Source organism: Xenopus laevis, chromosome 1S (genome assembly GCF_017654675.1).
Source record: "Xenopus laevis strain J_2021 chromosome 1S, Xenopus_laevis_v10.1, whole genome shotgun sequence".
Taxonomy (NCBI): Eukaryota; Metazoa; Chordata; class Amphibia; order Anura; family Pipidae; genus Xenopus; species Xenopus laevis.
In genome coordinates, this window is record NC_054372.1 from 56,935,453 (window position 1) to 56,953,391 (window position 17,939).

A 17,939-nucleotide genomic window follows, 5' to 3' on the forward strand; every position below is an offset into this window, starting at 1 on the left:
CTGCAGTAAAGGCCTGGCAAAGCATTAAAAAGGAGGAAACCCAGAATCTGATGATGTCCATGAGTTTAAGACTTCAGGCTGTCATTGCCAGCAAAGGGTTTTCAACCAAGTATTAGAAATGAACATTTTATTTTCAGATTTTTAATTTGTCTAATTACTTTTTGAGCCTCTGAAATGAAGTGATTATGTTAAGGGATGGGCGAATTTTTTCGCCTCGTTTCGCCTAAAAAAAGACACCCATAGAACTTGTATGGCGTTGTGCGTCAAAATAAAAAGACGCAAGTCAAAAAAAATGTACAGAACCAAAATTAGAAAAAAGTCGTATCTGTCCAAAGATTTATGGGCCTAACTGTAATTGAAACAAGATATTTGGAAGCTTTTTCTATTTAATTTATGGAAAAAATGTGGTGAAATGTGTGTACACACAAGGGCCATTTCAGCAGGCAAAATAGGAGGAGCATGATTTGAAAAGTGAGAATCTGAATCACAACCTTTAGTAAGTCTGCCTGAAAGACTGTCCCAAAACAACTCCCCAATAGTGGGCACAACTGCTACATAAAGCGGTTCTTGCAAAAGCTGTTAATTTATTTCAAGTTCCAGTTGCTTTGAAAAAGCCCCCCCCCCCCAACACTTTTTTAGTGGGTTCTTGCACCCCAAATACTGTCTAGGTAAGTAATGTAATAATAAGCTTTTGCTAAAAGAAAATCATTGATGCTTTAGTGTCCATATCAGTGCTTGGTGAAAGTATGAATAATGTTGCTTACATGAAACAGAAAGAAATCGCCAGCGCTCGGTCTAACCCACACTGTCGTGTTGACCATCTGCTAGAAGCACCCTTATGCCAGTGCTCGGTTTAATCCACATTCTGGAGTTGACCAGCTGGTATATATATATTGCCAGTGCATGGTTTGCCTTTAAAATAAATTGTAGCCAAATATTGCCTATAGCTGCCATTTAGCCTTTAAAACAGGAAATGATTTACAGGTATAAGTTAATGGGCTGGTGCTTAAAAGCTTCCTGCTTTCTCAGTAGAGCTTCTGAGTTAAGGGTAAGTGCACTGTTGGTCTTACTACTCAGTCACATTGGTTGCTGGGGGATTTGATTTTAAATGCACTACAAACTTAGAATGCTTATGGATAGCGCAAGACTCACGTATAATGAAGGGCCTTGATGTGGCATGTGAGCTTACATATTTTGGCCAAAATGTGGTACTAACACCTCATTTTTTGTAATAATTAATCTTAAAGGCAAACCCTGTGCTGGCATTTTTTCTCTTTCTTTTAATGTTGCTCACATACCTATAATAGACAACTACCTTTGATATACAATTTCTGAAGTGATACAAGTGTACCAATTCCAGTTAATGATTTTATCTCCTTATTCAGTTCCAGATTTAATCCAGATGTATGTAACTGAATTGGGTACTATATAAAAAAGTGTTCTTTTTAATAATCTTGTCTAAGTCTACTAAAAATCATTTAAAAATTAAATAAACCCAATAGGATTGTTTTGCTTCAAAAAAGGATTGATTGTACCGAAGAGGATCAAGCACAAGGTACAGGTATGAGACCTGTTATCCAGAACACTCCTTTCTGTATAACAGATCTTTCTGGAATTTGGATCTTTACACCTTAAGTCTACTCGCAAATCATGTAAACCTGAAATAACTGGTTAATAGGCTGGTTTTGCTTGCAATAAGGATTAATTGTATCTTAGTTTGGATCCAGTACAAGGTACACATAATTCTTGGTACTTAGCATAGATCTGGATTTTAGAAATAATGGAAAATAAAACAAACACCTACTTTTTACTAAGGTGATATGCATCAAATTGTCTTGTGATAGCTGCCATTATTTAAAGAAGATTTACATATTTAGGTAAACTTGATATTTCCCAATAAATGGTGGATTTTTTGGCACTATTGCGAGACAAAACTATTGTATAGTTTATATGAAATCGTAGCACATCTCTAATTTTAACCAAGGCATCAATGTATTACATGTAATTATGCACAGTTTTTATCAGTTTTCAATTATTTTCACATTATATTACTGTTTGATCAACTAATACTAATAATTATTGTATAAGTGAATTAATTGACAATGTATTGGTCAGGGTGTCTAGGTGATAATTCTGCTGGAGCTAGGCTTTATAAAAACATTGCCACCCCCCCAACTTTAAAGGAACAGTTCAGGGTAAAAATAAAGCCTAGGTAAGTAGATAGGCTATAGCTGCAAAGCAGGAAGAAGTGGTGTTCTGGCCATAATGTTAGCAATCCGGTCACTCCAGTTTTTATAGATTACACGTTTGGCTAACTATATTGGGGGAATTTTTTTTATTTTGCACATCCTAAGTACCCAGTTTTTATACTGAACAATTAATTATCATACAAATGCTTCAGAATTTTGGGCTGAACATTTATTGAGGTATACACACAGGCACATTTTATGCAGATATCCTAATCAGCACATCGGGAGCAATGCTACTTGTGCATCTGGCAAATAGCTTAATCCTATATGTTCTTCTGTGTGGTGTTACAATCACAATAATACAGTACTTTGCTGGGAAACACCCTACCCAGTCCAATTATTATAAGAAAGGGATTTCAAGTCAGCAGACATAAAAACAGATTCTGGTCCACAAATCTTCTCAATGATGTTGTCTAGGTAAGTAGATCTCCAACATTGCTGCAGAGTCCTCTTTCTGATTATACTGGCAATGCTGAACAGCAAGTCTCATTTCAAAAATAAAATAGAACGTGGCCATTAACTCCAACTTTATTCCAAATGATAGGAAATCAAGAGGCGGTCATGCAGGTAAAGGATTAACAGCAATCTAATGTCCTCCTATGAAAGATATAGAAATAAAGTTTACCAGATTTTGCTTTAAAATGCTTTCCCAATACATTTACATAAAAAAATCCATCAGAGAGCTTTAACCATGAGTGTAGCTTTATAAATATTACCTCACAATGGCCATTGCCTTGGTATTAAAAGGAAACTGTATACAGAATACATTTGTATTAATGTATGAACTGTTGAGTTAAAAAAATACACTAGTATAAATTGCACAAGGATTAATTTTTTTTATCATCACAGGTTTGCACTGAAACTATTTTATAATAACAGGCTTTAAGTGTTCTAAAAAATGTGCTCCTAAACTAATAAAAATTTTCCGCAAACAGTCCATTTTAATGACAGGAATTAAAAAGAAACTTGCCTCGAAAGCCACGTCCTCCACCGCGGTTTCCTCGGAAACCACCTCCACCACCTCTTCCACCTCCAAATCCACCACCTCTTCCACCTCCAAATCCACCGCCTCTTCCACCTCCAAATCCACCACCTCTTCCACCTCTGAAGCCACCTAGAAAGCAAAAGATCAACAATCGGCATGTTATTTACTGTAACCCACCAGTGACCAAAAAGGGATTTTTTTTTGTCAGTCAAGTTTTGGCATCCAGAATACAATGGTGCTTGAAAGTTTGTGAACCCTATAAAATAGTCTATATTTTTATAGGAATTTGACAAACGAAATTTGAGAAAATGTGGTGGCATACCTTGAAGTAAAAAAAAAAAAAAAAAAAAAAAAAATACTATTTATTGAATCATAAAAGTTTGGTAGCTGGAGTGTATAAGGAGCCTAACGAGATTAGGGAATACCCCTTAATCATAAACTAGTGTGAATATTTAAAGTTGGGAATTTACTTTTATTTTATTAATGTGTGGTGCTTTGATATAAAAGAGCGCTAACATGGAAAATGGCACGTTATAAAACCTGACAAGATGCTTTTGATAAAACATGACTTTTTTTTGAAAGAAGTCATATTTTTCAAGAACACTAGCTACTTCTAGCTCACTTTTTTTTTTATAACACAAATGGGATTATGTAATAATAATAAGCTTATACTAGAGAAGTAACTCATAACAACCAATCAGAAGGTAGAATTTATTAGTCACCTGTTTTAAAGCAAGAATCTTATTGGTTGCTATGGGGTACTGCCCTGGGCAAACTTAGTGCCTTTTATTATATATGGGGGAAATGGGTTTTTAAACTGAATAGGATTTTCAATTTTCTTGATGTTTCTCTTTGGATTATTTTGGAAAGAAACAATGAAGTAGCAAGACCATAATAAGCAATCAAACCTCCTCCTCTGCCACGCCCTCCACCTCTTCCTGCACCTCGACCACCTCCTCTGGGAGGACCTTTCTCACCAGGAGGCCGAGGCAGAAATCTTTGTAGTGGAAGCAGCTTTGCTGGATCAATGAAAAACTGTGCGGAAAAGGAAAAAAAAAAAGAAGAAAATTACAGATATATTATAAACAGTAAATGCTAATTGTTCATGTCATTGGAGCCAAAGACATGCAACTAGTGTTCTACATACATATGTACAGAAAAGAAAACCACACAAACCTATGGTATGCATACATTAGTCAATGAATAGACGTGCATCTTTAAATCTAATATTTCTTCATGTTATAGTAACAACTACAATTCTTTTTGGCTCATTGCTGTCAAATGCACTGTATAGAAGCATGCACAAAAAAAAATCACATGGTAGTAGTTTATTGATCACATTTTCCTTTACAACATGTACTTGCACTATAAGTTGGCTCTTTGTGTCTGTAAAGGGAGACATGCAAAAATACACAAACAGTTAAATTTCAAAGTAATGCTTACCTTTTGTAATTTCTTAAATGAAGATGCTTTCATGTTTTCAGAGAGTTTAACAGAAAAATACTTTGAAAATATTAAGGAAACACTTATGTGACAGAATAAAGCAGCATAGATAAAACAATATTTTCAGAGACAAGCGCAAATATTTTACCAATAATTCTTACACATTGTGCCAAAACAATTGCAGATTTAATGAGGTATTAGCTACAACAGAATAAAGGAGACAAAATGTGCCAGCGCATTATACTCTACATTTAAATAAATAGAAGGAAACTGTTTAGAAAAGTAGCATATAGGGTTGATTTATTGAAAATTTCTGCAAATACCCTACTAGTCCCACTTCCTGCCGCCTCCTTTCCCAGGCTGGGCAAGGGAGCCAGCACTCAGCACTATAGGATAGGAACCAATCAGCAGCTAGGTTGTCCTGAGAGTGAACTGAAACCTGTCTGTTTTTTGACCGCATGGCTGTGATTGGCTATTTCCCTCCTACTGTGCTTCTGGCAGGCACTTTTAGGACACACCCACCCCTCATATGAAACAGGTACCATAAAGATCTATACGAAGCTCCAATTAAGTGGCCATTTTTGAAGATAATTTTTTTTATCCAAAAGAAAAACTAGCATCATATTATTCATCATTGCCTACATTATTGTGGGGGGTTATGAAAAAAAAAACCTTCAGCACAAATAGCAGTGTTCACCTTGCAAATAATTTGCTGTAAAGGATACAAAGTCTCTTAGCTGCCCAAATATCTCATCCACTTTTCCAATCTGCTCTTTATTCTCAAGGTATATCGGGGCATTAAAATAAGGCACTCTGTTTTCCTGTGTAATGCATTTACACACCACATCATCTTCGCACGGATGCATAAACTCCCCAACCTCTGCAAAAGAAAAAAAAAGTGTGAGTGGAAGCAGCACATGAGACACTAAGGCATTTGCTTTCAGGAAAAAACTACTTTAGAGAAGAGATGTATATTGAGGACAGAGAAAAGTGACTAAAGGCTGTAGAAAAATATTTATAATTGCAAAGGTTTGCAGGAAATCAGAGTGGTGGAAACAATTAGAAAAACAAAAATACATATAAATATTTACCAACAACACTCTCAGGAGGTCCTTGGTCATATCCTCTGTTGAAGCCTCCACGTCCTCCTCCTCTTCCAAACCCACCTCGTCCACCACCCTGTCCATAACCTCCACGGCCACCTCCTCTTCCTCCATAACCACCACCGCCCCTTCCTCCTCCTCCTCCTCTGTTAAAGCCTCCTCTCCCTCTGAACGACATCCTTATTAAAAGATTAAACATCAAGTTGGAGCAGGGAAATTTACAACAAGCTATCAATACCATGCAAATGTAAAGGACCCTATTAATGTCATTATGCAAATGTATGTACTGATATGGGATATATTATTTGGTTTGATACCTGTGGTTTTCTGGATAAGTGTAATTTCTGTAATGTGGAGCACTATGTCTTAAGTTAAGGGAACAATTTTTTTTTTTTTTATATCATTAACATAAATTCATGCAAGCTTGGTTACCATCAAGCAGAAATGAAAAACAGTGTTTAAATCAGACACACTTGAAAATAGCATTCCATATTTCAAAGTATTTTGAATAGTGGGTTTCTCGATAATAAATCCCATAAACTATATGACTAATATGACTTTTTCAGCTTTAGTTTAATAAAATGGGGTATGTGTTAAAACAATGGGTAAGCCAAAGCAGTCCATGTGTGATTGGACTAGAACACCCAGAATGATACTGTCAAGATGCATTACCACTCTTGACAGAGAATACAATCTTCGAAGGTAGCATTCTGCTATACAGAATGTATTAAATGTGCTAAACTCACAGTACAGAATCAGAGTCAACTTTTGCTGCATTGCGGAGGACACACAGTGCAAGGCTTAAAGGAGAGCTAAGCTTAAAGGGATCCTGTCATTGGAAAACATGTTTTTTTCAAAACGCGTCAGTTAATAGTGGTACTCCAGCAGAATTCTGCACTGAAATCCATTTCTCAAAAGAGCAAACAGATTTTTTTATATTCAATTTTAAAATCTGACATAGGGCTACACATTTTGTCAACTTCCCAGCTGCCCCAAGTCATGTGACTTGTGCCTGCACTTTAGGAGAGAAATGCTTTCTGGCAGGCTACTGTTTTTCCTTCTCAATGTAACTGAATGTGTCTCAGTGGGACATGGGTTTTTACTATTGAGTGTTGTTCTTAGATCTACCAGGCAGCTGTTATCTTGTGTTAGGGAGCTGCTATCTGCCATTGTTCTTTTGTTTGGCTGCTGGGGGGGAAAAGGGAGGTGATATCACTCCAACTTGCAATACAGCAGTAAAGAGTGATTGAAGTTTATCAGAGCACACGTCACATGACTTGGGGCAGCTGGGAAATTGTCAATATGTCTAGCCCCATGTCAGATTTCAAAATTGAATATAAAAAAATCTGTTTGCTCTTTTGAGAAATGGATTTCAGTGCAGAATTCTGCAGGAGCAGCACTATTAACTGATTCATTTTGAAAAAATTTTTTTTTCCAATGACAGGATCCCTTTAAGCTTAGTTCTCCTTTAAGCCTTGCACTGTGTCTCCTCCGCAATGCAGCAAAAGTTGAGTCTGATTCTGTACTGTGAGTTTAGCACATTTAATACATTCTGTATAGCAGAATGCTACCTTCGAAGATTGTATTCTCTGTCAGGAGTGGTAATGCATAACTTCTGACATCTTGACAGTATCATTAAAAAATTTTCCCATGACAGTATCCCTTTAACTAAAGACGTAGGCTAGAAATGTTGTACATAATGTTTTGGGCTTCTGTAGCAGCCCAAAGTAGCCACAACCCTTTATCAGTAAAGATCTGTGCCTCCAAAGATGCCTCATTAGCTCCCCATCTTCTCTGCTGATTCACTGCACATTCTCTGTGCTGCTGTCACTTATTGAGCTTCGGGACCCACTCACAATATACAGTACCCATACAATATAAATGTCACAATATAAGGCTGATTAGTAATTAATACAGTTAAATACATGGCATATCAGAATTCAGCGCAATTAGCATCAGAATTTAATAATCAGCCCTGTAGCATCAGCTTATATAACATGCCAACCTCATTTTCTGCTTGATAATTAGTGACGTCCCCCTAAGCTTAGATTCTCAACAACTGCTCCGAGCCCACTGAGCGTGACAGACACTTTGCAAGATGGTGACCCCCTGTGACAAGTTTGAAGTCCAGGATCATTTCTGCTATTGAGAAGCTGAAACTTTAGGCTGTTGCAATAACTTCAATATATAAAATATGGCATATTTAGCCATTAATTTTTAGGGTTTAGTTCTCCTTAAAGGTATGCGAGCACACAAGATGAACAGTTGAATTCTGTACATTTTTGGTCATGCATGTAAACAACTAAATAATACAGATTATATTTTCAATGTGGCTCGTACTGGGAGCTCCCTACCTGTGCGGTTGGCCTAGCACTGGTAGAAGGCAATTGTTTAAAAAAAAAAAAAAAATACCGTTACCCCCCAACTGGAGTGCAGGCTCTACTAGCCAGCACCTTTAGTTGGGGAAATTGTTTTTTTTGCCAACATGTGCCCAATAAGAAGTGAACTCAGAACTTTGTGATCAGTATAAGGAGCAAAAGCAGACTGACTGATATATGTTACAGACTGAAACTATATGTGTAAACAACCAACCTTTCCTTAAAGTGGAACTCCACAAAAACATAACTTAAGCGTTTTGAAAAGTAAACAATTTCAAGCAACTTTGCACTATACATCAATTAAAAAAATATGCAGACTTTTCATGATTTATAATGGATTCTGACAGTTCCCTAAGCCTAGCCCTCTGCGGATCTGTCCGACTACTTTGCTGAGCTGGCTGACTACGGTTGTTTTGTATCAACAACCAGCTGTCCTTAGCCTGCATCCTCCAAACACCAAAATTCCATGTACACAGATTTCATTAAGCAACAGAACATGCATTGTGGGTTATGTAGTTCCTGCATGCTGACTGTAAGCTGTGGAAAAGTTGTTACAATTTGTAACATCAGTGTTTAGTCCCTCCTTCCCTGCCAGGATTTCAAATGATGCAGAAAGAGAAGAACTGTTAACCAGCTGGATTGCAGCATAGACAATTGCATTTATTTATACTTTTTGAAGAAACCAGTAACTGTGATGGATATATTAGGGGTTTCTGTTTTATGTGGGCCTCTTTATCAAATTTTGGTTTGGAAGCCGGAGTTCCCCTTTAAGAACTGCAACTTCAAACAACTATTGACTGTCTATGGCAGTGTAAGTATTATTATTGCTGCTTATTATTTGTAGTTCAGTATTGCTTCAGGTGCCAACCACTGGTGCATACAACCCATGACCAAGCTAACAACTTAATTTTCCACAAGAATGGGAGCATAAGGCAAATAGTTTGGATTTTATTCAGTGCTGACCTTTGCTTGCGTGCATGGCATAGTTTAAAATGAGGTAGCAAAAGGTTATCACCCTATATATGAAATGATGTCCTCACGGGGTTTAATCTCAGGCCCTTCTACTGCTGTTAAACTACAATGAATGAATGCTCTGCTTGAGGAACAGTAGTCACGCACGCTTAGCAACTCAACGCTACCTTGCTTCAACTCACTGGAAAATTAAAATAAAGCCCATATTTTGAAAAAACAAAGGTAATAACGAAGGTAGCGAAAAGCTAATAATACATATAATTTGTAAATGTAAGTTAATGTTTCCTTATTGAAGCAATGAGATACATTTACCTTTAGTTGCGTTCAACCCACTCTGCTCTCACCCAGTGTAACTTCCGTCTCAGCACCACGTGGAGCGTCTCCACACATTGTGGGCGCGCGACATTCACGTCATCAAACGACGCGCGCTTCTTAAAGGAAACGCGTTGAATTGCGTTCTAATTCACTCAGTGGACGAAGTCAGAGTTTATATAAATTAAGTTTGGGAAGGCCAATAGCTAGCCGGGTAGCTGAAAACAAGGCATTTTTAAAGTGTTTTTTTTTTTTTTTCAACCGAGCAGTAATGATGGTGACCACTTCAGATTTACAAATCTTGGATGACAGTTTCATAGAAAAGGTCATTAAACAAGGCTTTCGTGTCATTATGGAGATGTATTGTTGAGATTAGATGGACAGAACCACTGTAATAAGTGATAATAAGGGTACTTGACCACTTGGTAGCCACATACATGCCCCAAACCACCACCTGCATTTTATAACACACTGTGGTTATTTATTGATGATGTGGCCCCTAGTCAACTCAGTTGTGGCCCCATAGCATTTCATTCAAAGTCGTGGCCCTCCTCATTTCGTGATGCCCCCCAAGCATGTCATGACCAACAGTCGTGGTCTCTCCTGGCTGCTGTCAGACAGTGCCTCACAAACCATTTAATCATCTTAACACTGCAAGCCTGTGACCTATAAATCTGTGCTTTGTATAATGTGTTGAGTAATGTCACAGTCTTATCTTGTGAGTGTCTGACAGGCAGGCATGAAAACAGAAACAAACAAGAGAAAGTTGTGCTCACCACTAAATTTTAAAAACCATTAGGCGGGGGTGCAATGAGGCTGTGACCACACAATACGTACGCAAATACAAGAGGTCCTCTGCACTTAACCCAATCAATATATTTAAGAAATTGAGTTGAGTGCAGAGGACCTCATGTATTTGTCTAGTCATGAAAAACAGGATACTGCAGCGGGTCGGGTACCCGCGGGTTACCCGCAAAAACCTGCGGTACCCTGCGGGTTGCAGATAGAAGTTCCGGGTGCGGGTATAGACGCGGGTTGCGGGTCGGGCTGCGGGTCTTCTCAACAGCGATATTTACTCCTTTTTTCTGACCACGTCAACGTCCGAAGACGTCACTTCCGGATTACAATGACAGCACTTCCCGTTTTACTCCATTTTTTCTGATCACGGCTACTTCCGATGATGTCACTTCTGGTTTACAATGACAGCACTTCTGATTTCTTGATGGTCAGCGGGTTGCGGGTCCAGGTTGCGGATAAGGTACTTGCGGGTCGGGTAGCGGGTCCAAGTGGGTAAGAATGTGGTTGTGGTCCATATTGCGGATTGCAGGTACGGGTCCCAAAAAATGGACCCGCTCAGGACTCTACCATGGGCTGGCTAGGGAAATCAAAAAGAAACATTTGGGAAGTATGCAATTTGGGGAAAAAAACAATAGCCCTAGTGGTGAGGATGACCCTAGGTCAGGGGTGTCCAACCTTTTGGCTTCTCTGGGCCACACATGAAATACACAAACACTTTTGATTTGTAAAATTAAAGACAATACAATACCAGTTGGATAACCAGATGGATCTCTACATTGGAATATGGGAAACCTGGATATTAAACAGACTTATTATTATTACTAACTGGGCAATGGGCAGAGTCCCCCATCCTCCCTACTCCATAGGTCACCACATTGTTACAGCCTGGCATAGTAATCCTGTTCCTAACAAGACGACAGACTGAGGTAGTTAATGTGTCTGGAGAGCACAAAGTGTTATTTCCATACATTTATTTCTTAATTTCTTTTTTCCCTTCTCTTTCTTTTCTCTCTCCTTCAAGCTGGGCCGCATTCATATCCATCCTGGACCACATGCGGCCCTCTGGCCACAGGTTGGACACCCCTGCTCTAGGTAGACACTGTTCTGACCTTTTTTGGGGAAAATCTATTTTCCTTGTGCAAATTATTAATATATAAAAACTATGAACTGTTTTCCATCAGTGCGATTTGTAGTATATTTGAGTGCCCACATTGTATCTGCTTCTCCGAGTATGAAAAAAAATAGACAATCTCCATCCATAGAGAGCAATTCAGCTACAGGGAGCACGACATAACAAGGGTGACATCACGCCCCATCTGCCATTTCCCTGTGGGCTGTCAGGGAAAAGCATTAGCAGGTGTGGTTAAAATGGCCTTGTCTGCATGTCACAGCTTCTGTTAGCATAAAAAAGCACTGTGGCTGACATATACAGAAAAGTGTAAGATGGAGGACCTACTTTCTCTGCTCCATGTTAGTCACTGAGCATACTGTTAATTTAATATTATCATGAGTGGTAATGGAGCATTTTAGCTACCCAGACATAATGGCCTGTGTACCACAGCCCTAAAGTCTAACACTGCTAGTACAGGGTGTCTTTAAGATGTGCTGAGGTGCATTTTTTGGGATGAGAACAACTGTATCTTGTGTCAGGCAGCTTCAGTTTACAATAGGAAGTGACATAGGTAGCTTCAGGCATAAATAATGGTAACAGTGACTTTTAAGAACAATGACTAGAGATCCTAAATACAATTTACAGTGAAAGAAAGAGGGCAGTGGCACCACAAATACATTACAGTGAGAAGCATTGGAAACTTTAGGCACAAATACATTATAATGTGCAAAGCAATGGTTCATGACAACAAAAACTCAATTACCCTTCAAAAAAGCAGGTTAGTGAAGGCTGGAAAAAGGTTTCAACGTTATACAGATTAAAATGAATGAATGTTATGCATTTCTAAAAATATTCCCATGACCTACCTAGTGGTAGATATAAGAATAGTACCCAAGCAGGGGAGAGACAAGTCATTTTTAAAACATTTTGGGATAAAACATTTACTTAGCTCTAATGAAGGAATAGAAGAAAAAATACTTCGAATTTCGAATGGTTGAATATGGCTACTTCGACCATCGAATTGGCTACTTCGACTACTACTACGACTTAGAATCGAACGTTTCGAAGTAAAAATCGTTCGACTATTTGACCATTCGATAGTCGAAGTACTGTCTCTTTAAAAAATTCTTCGACCTCCAAGTTCGCCACCTAAAACCTAACAAGGCCAATGTTAGCCTATGGGGAAGGTCACCATAGGCTTCCTAACAATTTTCTGATGGATTTAATCGTTCAATCGAAGGATTATTCCTTCGATTGTTCGATCGTAGGAATAGCGCTAAGTCCTTCGACTTCGATATTCGAAGTCAAAGGATTTCAATTCGGCAGTCGAATATCGAGGGTTAATTAACCCTCGATATTCAACCCTAGGTAAATCTGCCCCTTAGTTCGATTGAAGGAATAGAATAAAAAAAAGTTTGAATTTCAAATGATTTTTTGGGCTACTATGACCATCACATTGGCACCTTCGACGACGACTTCAAATCGAACGATTCGAACTAAAAATCGATCGACTATTCGACCATTCGATAGTCAAAGTACTGTCTCTTTAAAAAAAACTTCGACCCCCTACTTCGGCAAGTAAAACCTACCGAGGTGCAATGTTAGCTTTCTAAGCTTTTTTTGGTCGTAGAAAGATTCGAAGGATTTAATCGTTCAATCGAACGATTTTTCGTTAGATCAAACTAATTGCGGTAAATCCTTCGATATTCGAAGGATTTACCTTCGGCAGTCGAATATCGAGGATTAATTAACCCTCGATATTCGACCATATGTAAATCTGCCCCTGAATCTCCCATAATAACAATTCAGAATAGTTACACTGGAGAAGAGGTGCTTCAGGGCAGACACTATATATATATATATATATATATATATATATATATATATATATATATATATATATATATATATATATATATATATATATATATATATATATATATATATATATATATATATATAGTGGATAATGTACCCCCTACTGTAATTTATAAAGATATTATGTTACCGAGGAGTTATGTGACCATACAGGTCACATAACTCCGAGGTGACTATTAATATCTTTATAAATTTTAAGTAGGGGGTACATTATCCATTATAATCTAAAGTTTTCTGAGTTCAGCTTTTACTTCCTGAAGATTTCTGTTTGCTTTTTACATAATGCCATAATGCCAACTAGTCTATTTTGCTGGTGTCTCTCTTTGTTTATTTTTATCTTTCCCTGCAGCGCTTTTAAGAGACTAGGTACCTGTATTTATTCTTGCTTTCTTCAGGTTCTTTTAAAGTAGCCCGCTCTGTGTGACGTCTTCCACTGCATCAGAGATGGCTGAATGCAAGGGAAGGAGGGGGAAGTTTGATAGTGGGAGGGGGTGGGAGCGGCAGAACTAACAAGAGCGAATAGTGTCAGGATGTGAGAGAGGCAGAAGGACTCTGACTGGAGAAGGAGCAGAAGAGGGAGATAGACGTAGACGAGCAAGTCTGAAGTTTGTTAGCTGGAGGGTGGTATACGCAGAAGTAACGATCGACTAAAGAGTGACAGGGTGTGGGAGGGGCTTGGAGGGGGGGCGGTAGAGGGAGAGAGACGCAGACTGAGCGAGATTAGAGGTGGACGGGGAAGAGAACAGGGAGAGAAATGCGGAGGGAGGAAATGGCAGAGGGTGGGAGAGTGGGAAAAAAAGCCAGCAAGACTGTAACAGAAGGCACGAGCGAGCACACCACGTGATGGAGGAAGTGATAAGTGAGGCGGACAGACAGGAAGAAAAGCTGCAGGTAGCGTGCGTCAGTGACCACTGCTGACTCATTGAGTTATAAACGGCGCGTTCTGACGCCAGAACGCGCTGTTTATAAAGATATAATTTACAGTCTGGTCCCATAGGGAAATGACCAGACTGTAGATTAGATTGTGTGTGTGTGTGTGTGTGTGTGTGTGTGTGTGTGTGTGTGTGTGTGTGTGTGTGTGTGTGTGTGTGTGTGTGTGTGTGTGTGTGTGTGTGTGTGTGTGTGTGTGTGTGTGTGTTGTGTGTGTGTGTGTGTGTGTGTGTGTGTGTGTGTGTGTGTGTGTGTGTGTGTGGTGTGTGTGTGTGTGTGTGTGTGTGTGTGTGTGTGTGTGTAGTCTTATGCTGTTCTACAAATAAACTTCCTTCAAATTTTTAACTCCTGTGAGTGCTGATCCATTTGGAATGGATATATATTTATATATATGTTGTGTGTGTGATAGAGAGTATAAATGAACTATATAGATAGTTGTGTAAATACATATTTTCACTTTATTAAATCTTATAGTATAGGTGCAAGGTGGCTGTTAGTTTGTCTACAACCATTCTTTCCAGGGCATTTGCCACAAAGCAGATTGACTCCTCCAGTTTCTTGTCTTACTAAATCTTTTAGCTCTATTCACTTCTCTTATTTATATTGATATTTTCACTCTAATGCTTTTCTCCGCAATCACCCTTTAGTTTCTAATATGCATATGCCTCCTCACTCCTTCATATATTTCTATAGCTATAAAAATCTTTAATATTTATTAGATTTATAATATTAATATATCTTTATATTTGAACATGAGCCCCCTTCACTCCTGTCCTTCTTCTACCTCTTTGTTTCTACTTTAAGCCCACCTTTGCCTATTCCTCCCCACAATGTAAGTACTGTACTATTATGCTTTCTATTTGGATCTTTTAACCCTTGGCCTTCTAAACTACCACACCAGTCTGGTAATAATGCAGCTTTCCCCTAACAGAATGCTTAAACATAAATTCTACATTTATGTCATTATGTTAACCCCTTTGTCAACCAACTAGAAAGTAGGTTGTTGGCAGCCAAAGTAAATTACATTTGTTGTACACGTCTTCCTGCTGCCATGTGTGTGTGTGTGTCGGTATAATGCTGGCTAGCTTTGCAAAAGAGCAAAAAGTCAAAATGTAAATCCAGAGAGCAGACACCCTTGACCCTTACTAGCCCGCTGTTAAAAAAAAAATACTCTTGAAATTATAGACTGTTATGAAAGATTTCAAAATAACCTTGTAAACTGTGTTGTTTGGTCTCTTATGCAAATCATGTGAATGCACAACTGAATACAGTTAAGCTGCCCATACACTGCAATACCCGCTCACTTGGAGAGGTCACTGAATGAGCATATCTAAGCCTGATTAGGCCACCCACATGCTGGGCCAAATAGGAATGATCCAATTGATGGTAAAGTGTCTGTAACAGAATGAGAATGCTGTACGTATGCTATTTGTACTACTTTATATACTACAAAAAAGCTTTGTAGATTCTGAAACCAAAATATTTGTTCAAGTAATTGTGATTCCTTTGCCTCCTTGCCCCCCCCCCCTGGAAATTTTTCTGCCGACACCCATGAGGGCAGATATATTTATGTTTAAATATATAAGCCCACCAAACAATAGACTCTCTCATGGTTTAACCACCAGTAGGTGCTTTAATCAGGTATAAAGATATTCACTTATGTTAGAAGAAAGAAGGTTACAGCTTCCATCTAAACACATTTGAATTCATTTTTGAGCATTTACACAATTTGAATGTTTTAGCAGAGAAAATTCTCAGTATTGTATATGGCAGGATATTTTCTGGAGTTTTGTAGCAGCAAAAAATCCTTGGTGACAGGTAGCACAAGACAGCATGTGTCAGAGCAATGGGTAGCTGCATGTCCATAGTGCTCCTCAGAAAGTGGCTGGGTGGCATGCCGCCCCTAATATTTTGGTACCCCTAATATTTTGCCGCCGTAGGCTCGGGCCTTTTTTGTGGCCTTGCCACAAATCTGGGCCTGGGGTTATTCAAATTAATTCTTAATTCAAAATAGCTCAAGATACTGGTCCTGGTGCCCTCTGAAAATCAAGAATTTTTGTTTCCTATATAAATTGCAATTCTATATTAGAGGGAAATAGTGGAAGCACTCAAGGCTAAATCAAAATATATTTAAATATAATGGAAGTGCTACTTACAATGCACTTCCCTGGGCCCCTGTCTCATAAGTAATTCAGTATAAATGCAAGTGCATGTTTACAAAACAGGGGTTTTTAGTTACCAAAGTTATGATCATAAAATTGAAAAGCCACCATACCACGTCAAGGTAAACCCCATATGGCGGTCCCCTAACTTACTTATTAAAAAGAAATGTTTCTCTGCATAATAGCATTACCTGTGTTCAGTGTATGTTGAGCATTGGTTTCAATTTGAAGGCTGAATCCTCCCCCGCCAGTAAAGGCTTTTAAGAGAGAGTGATTGCCCAAACCAACGCCCACATTTAAAAGCGTAGGACCACCATTAGTTTTAAGGGGTGGGTATGGGGTGCTATTGAAAAACCACATGAAGCTAGGCCACAGCTTCAGGCCAATATACTATATTAGAGGGAAATAGTGGAAGCACTCAAGGCTAAATCAAAATATATTTAAATATAATGGAAGTGCTACTTACAATGCACTTCCCTGGGCCCCTGTCTCATAAGTAATTCAGTATAAATGCAAGTGCATGTTTACAAAACAGGGGTTTTTAGTTACCAAAGTTATGATCATAAAATTGAAAAGCCACCATACCACGTCAAGGTAAACCCCATATGGCGGTCCCTAACTTACTTATTAAAAAGAAATGTTTCTCTGCATAATAGCATTACCTGTGTTCAGTGTATGTTGAGCATTGGTTTCAATTTGAAGGCTGAATCCTCCCCCGCCAGTAAAGGCTTTTAAGAGAGAGTGATTGCCCAAACCAACGCCCACATTTAAAAGCGTAGGACCACCATTAGTTTTAAGGGGTGGGTATGGGGTGCTATTGAAAAACCACATGAAGCTAGGCCACAGCTTCAGGCCAATATACTATATTAGAGGGAAATAGTGGAAGCACTCAAGGCTAAATCAAAATATATTTAAATATAATGGAAGTGCTACTTACAATGCACTTCCCTGGGCCCCTGTCCAGGGCCGGACTGGGAGTATAAAGCAGCCCGGGCAAAAAAATCAAAGCAGCCCACATGGAAACGCGATGATAGCCACGCCTATATATTGGGTTAACCCTTTAAGCATCACAGATCGTAGCATCTACGATCTGCGGATAAAGGGACTCAAGTGCCACAGATTGTAGATTTTACGATCTGCTGCACTTCTGGGTTGGGGAGCAGAGGCATGATCACAATGGGCTGTAAGGCAGCAGGCACATAAAATCTACCTAATCAAGCAAGAAGACAGATGCCTTCTCTTCATGGGACCCGAACAGCCCCCCACCCCCCCAAAAAAAAATAACAACAATGATAATAATAAGAACTCCAGCAAAATCATGTGATAGCTCCACAAAAAAAGTCTAAAACACACAGTTCAGCCCAGGGACTGTGCCAGTCAGCATGCCTACCAGTTATCTCAGGCACAAAAAGGTTGTATGGGGACACATACACACAGAGACAGACAGACAGACACATAGACAAACAGACACACAGAGACACAAACAGACAGACACACACACAGAGAGACACACACACACACACACAGACAGACAGACACACACACACACACACACACACACAGACAGACACACAGACAGACACACAGACAGACACACAGACAGACACACACAGACACA

General features: G+C 38.9%; 1 protein-coding gene across 1 annotated transcript; it reads right to left on the bottom strand.

Moving 5' to 3' along the window:
* Positions 1-2,403: 2,403 nt before the first annotated feature.
* On the bottom strand, positions 2,404-9,568 carry gar1.S (GAR1 homolog, ribonucleoprotein S homeolog). Its single transcript, XM_018243350.2, has 7 exons — positions 9,443-9,568; positions 5,769-5,959; positions 5,403-5,557; positions 4,678-4,737; positions 4,143-4,269; positions 3,220-3,363; positions 2,404-2,846 (listed from the first exon to the last, which is right to left on the bottom strand). Exons 2-7 carry the CDS (start codon positions 5,956-5,958, stop codon positions 2,836-2,838), a joined length of 687 nt encoding a protein of 228 aa, XP_018098839.1. The 5' UTR covers position 5,959; positions 9,443-9,568; the 3' UTR covers positions 2,404-2,835.
* Positions 9,569-17,939: the final 8,371 nt, after the last annotated feature.

Coding starts and splice junctions, on each gene's coding strand:
- gar1.S (XM_018243350.2), bottom strand. CDS start 5,958: ATGTCGTTCAGAGGGAGAGGAGGCTTTAACAGAGGAGGAGGAGGAGGA. Junction 4,270..4,677: donor CATTTAAGAAATTACAAAAG/GTAAGCATTACT, acceptor TTTTCCGCACAG/TTTTTCATTGATCCAGCAAA. Junction 3,364..4,142: donor AGGGCGTGGCAGAGGAGGAG/GTTTGATTGCTT, acceptor TTTGCTTTCTAG/GTGGCTTCAGAGGTGGAAGA.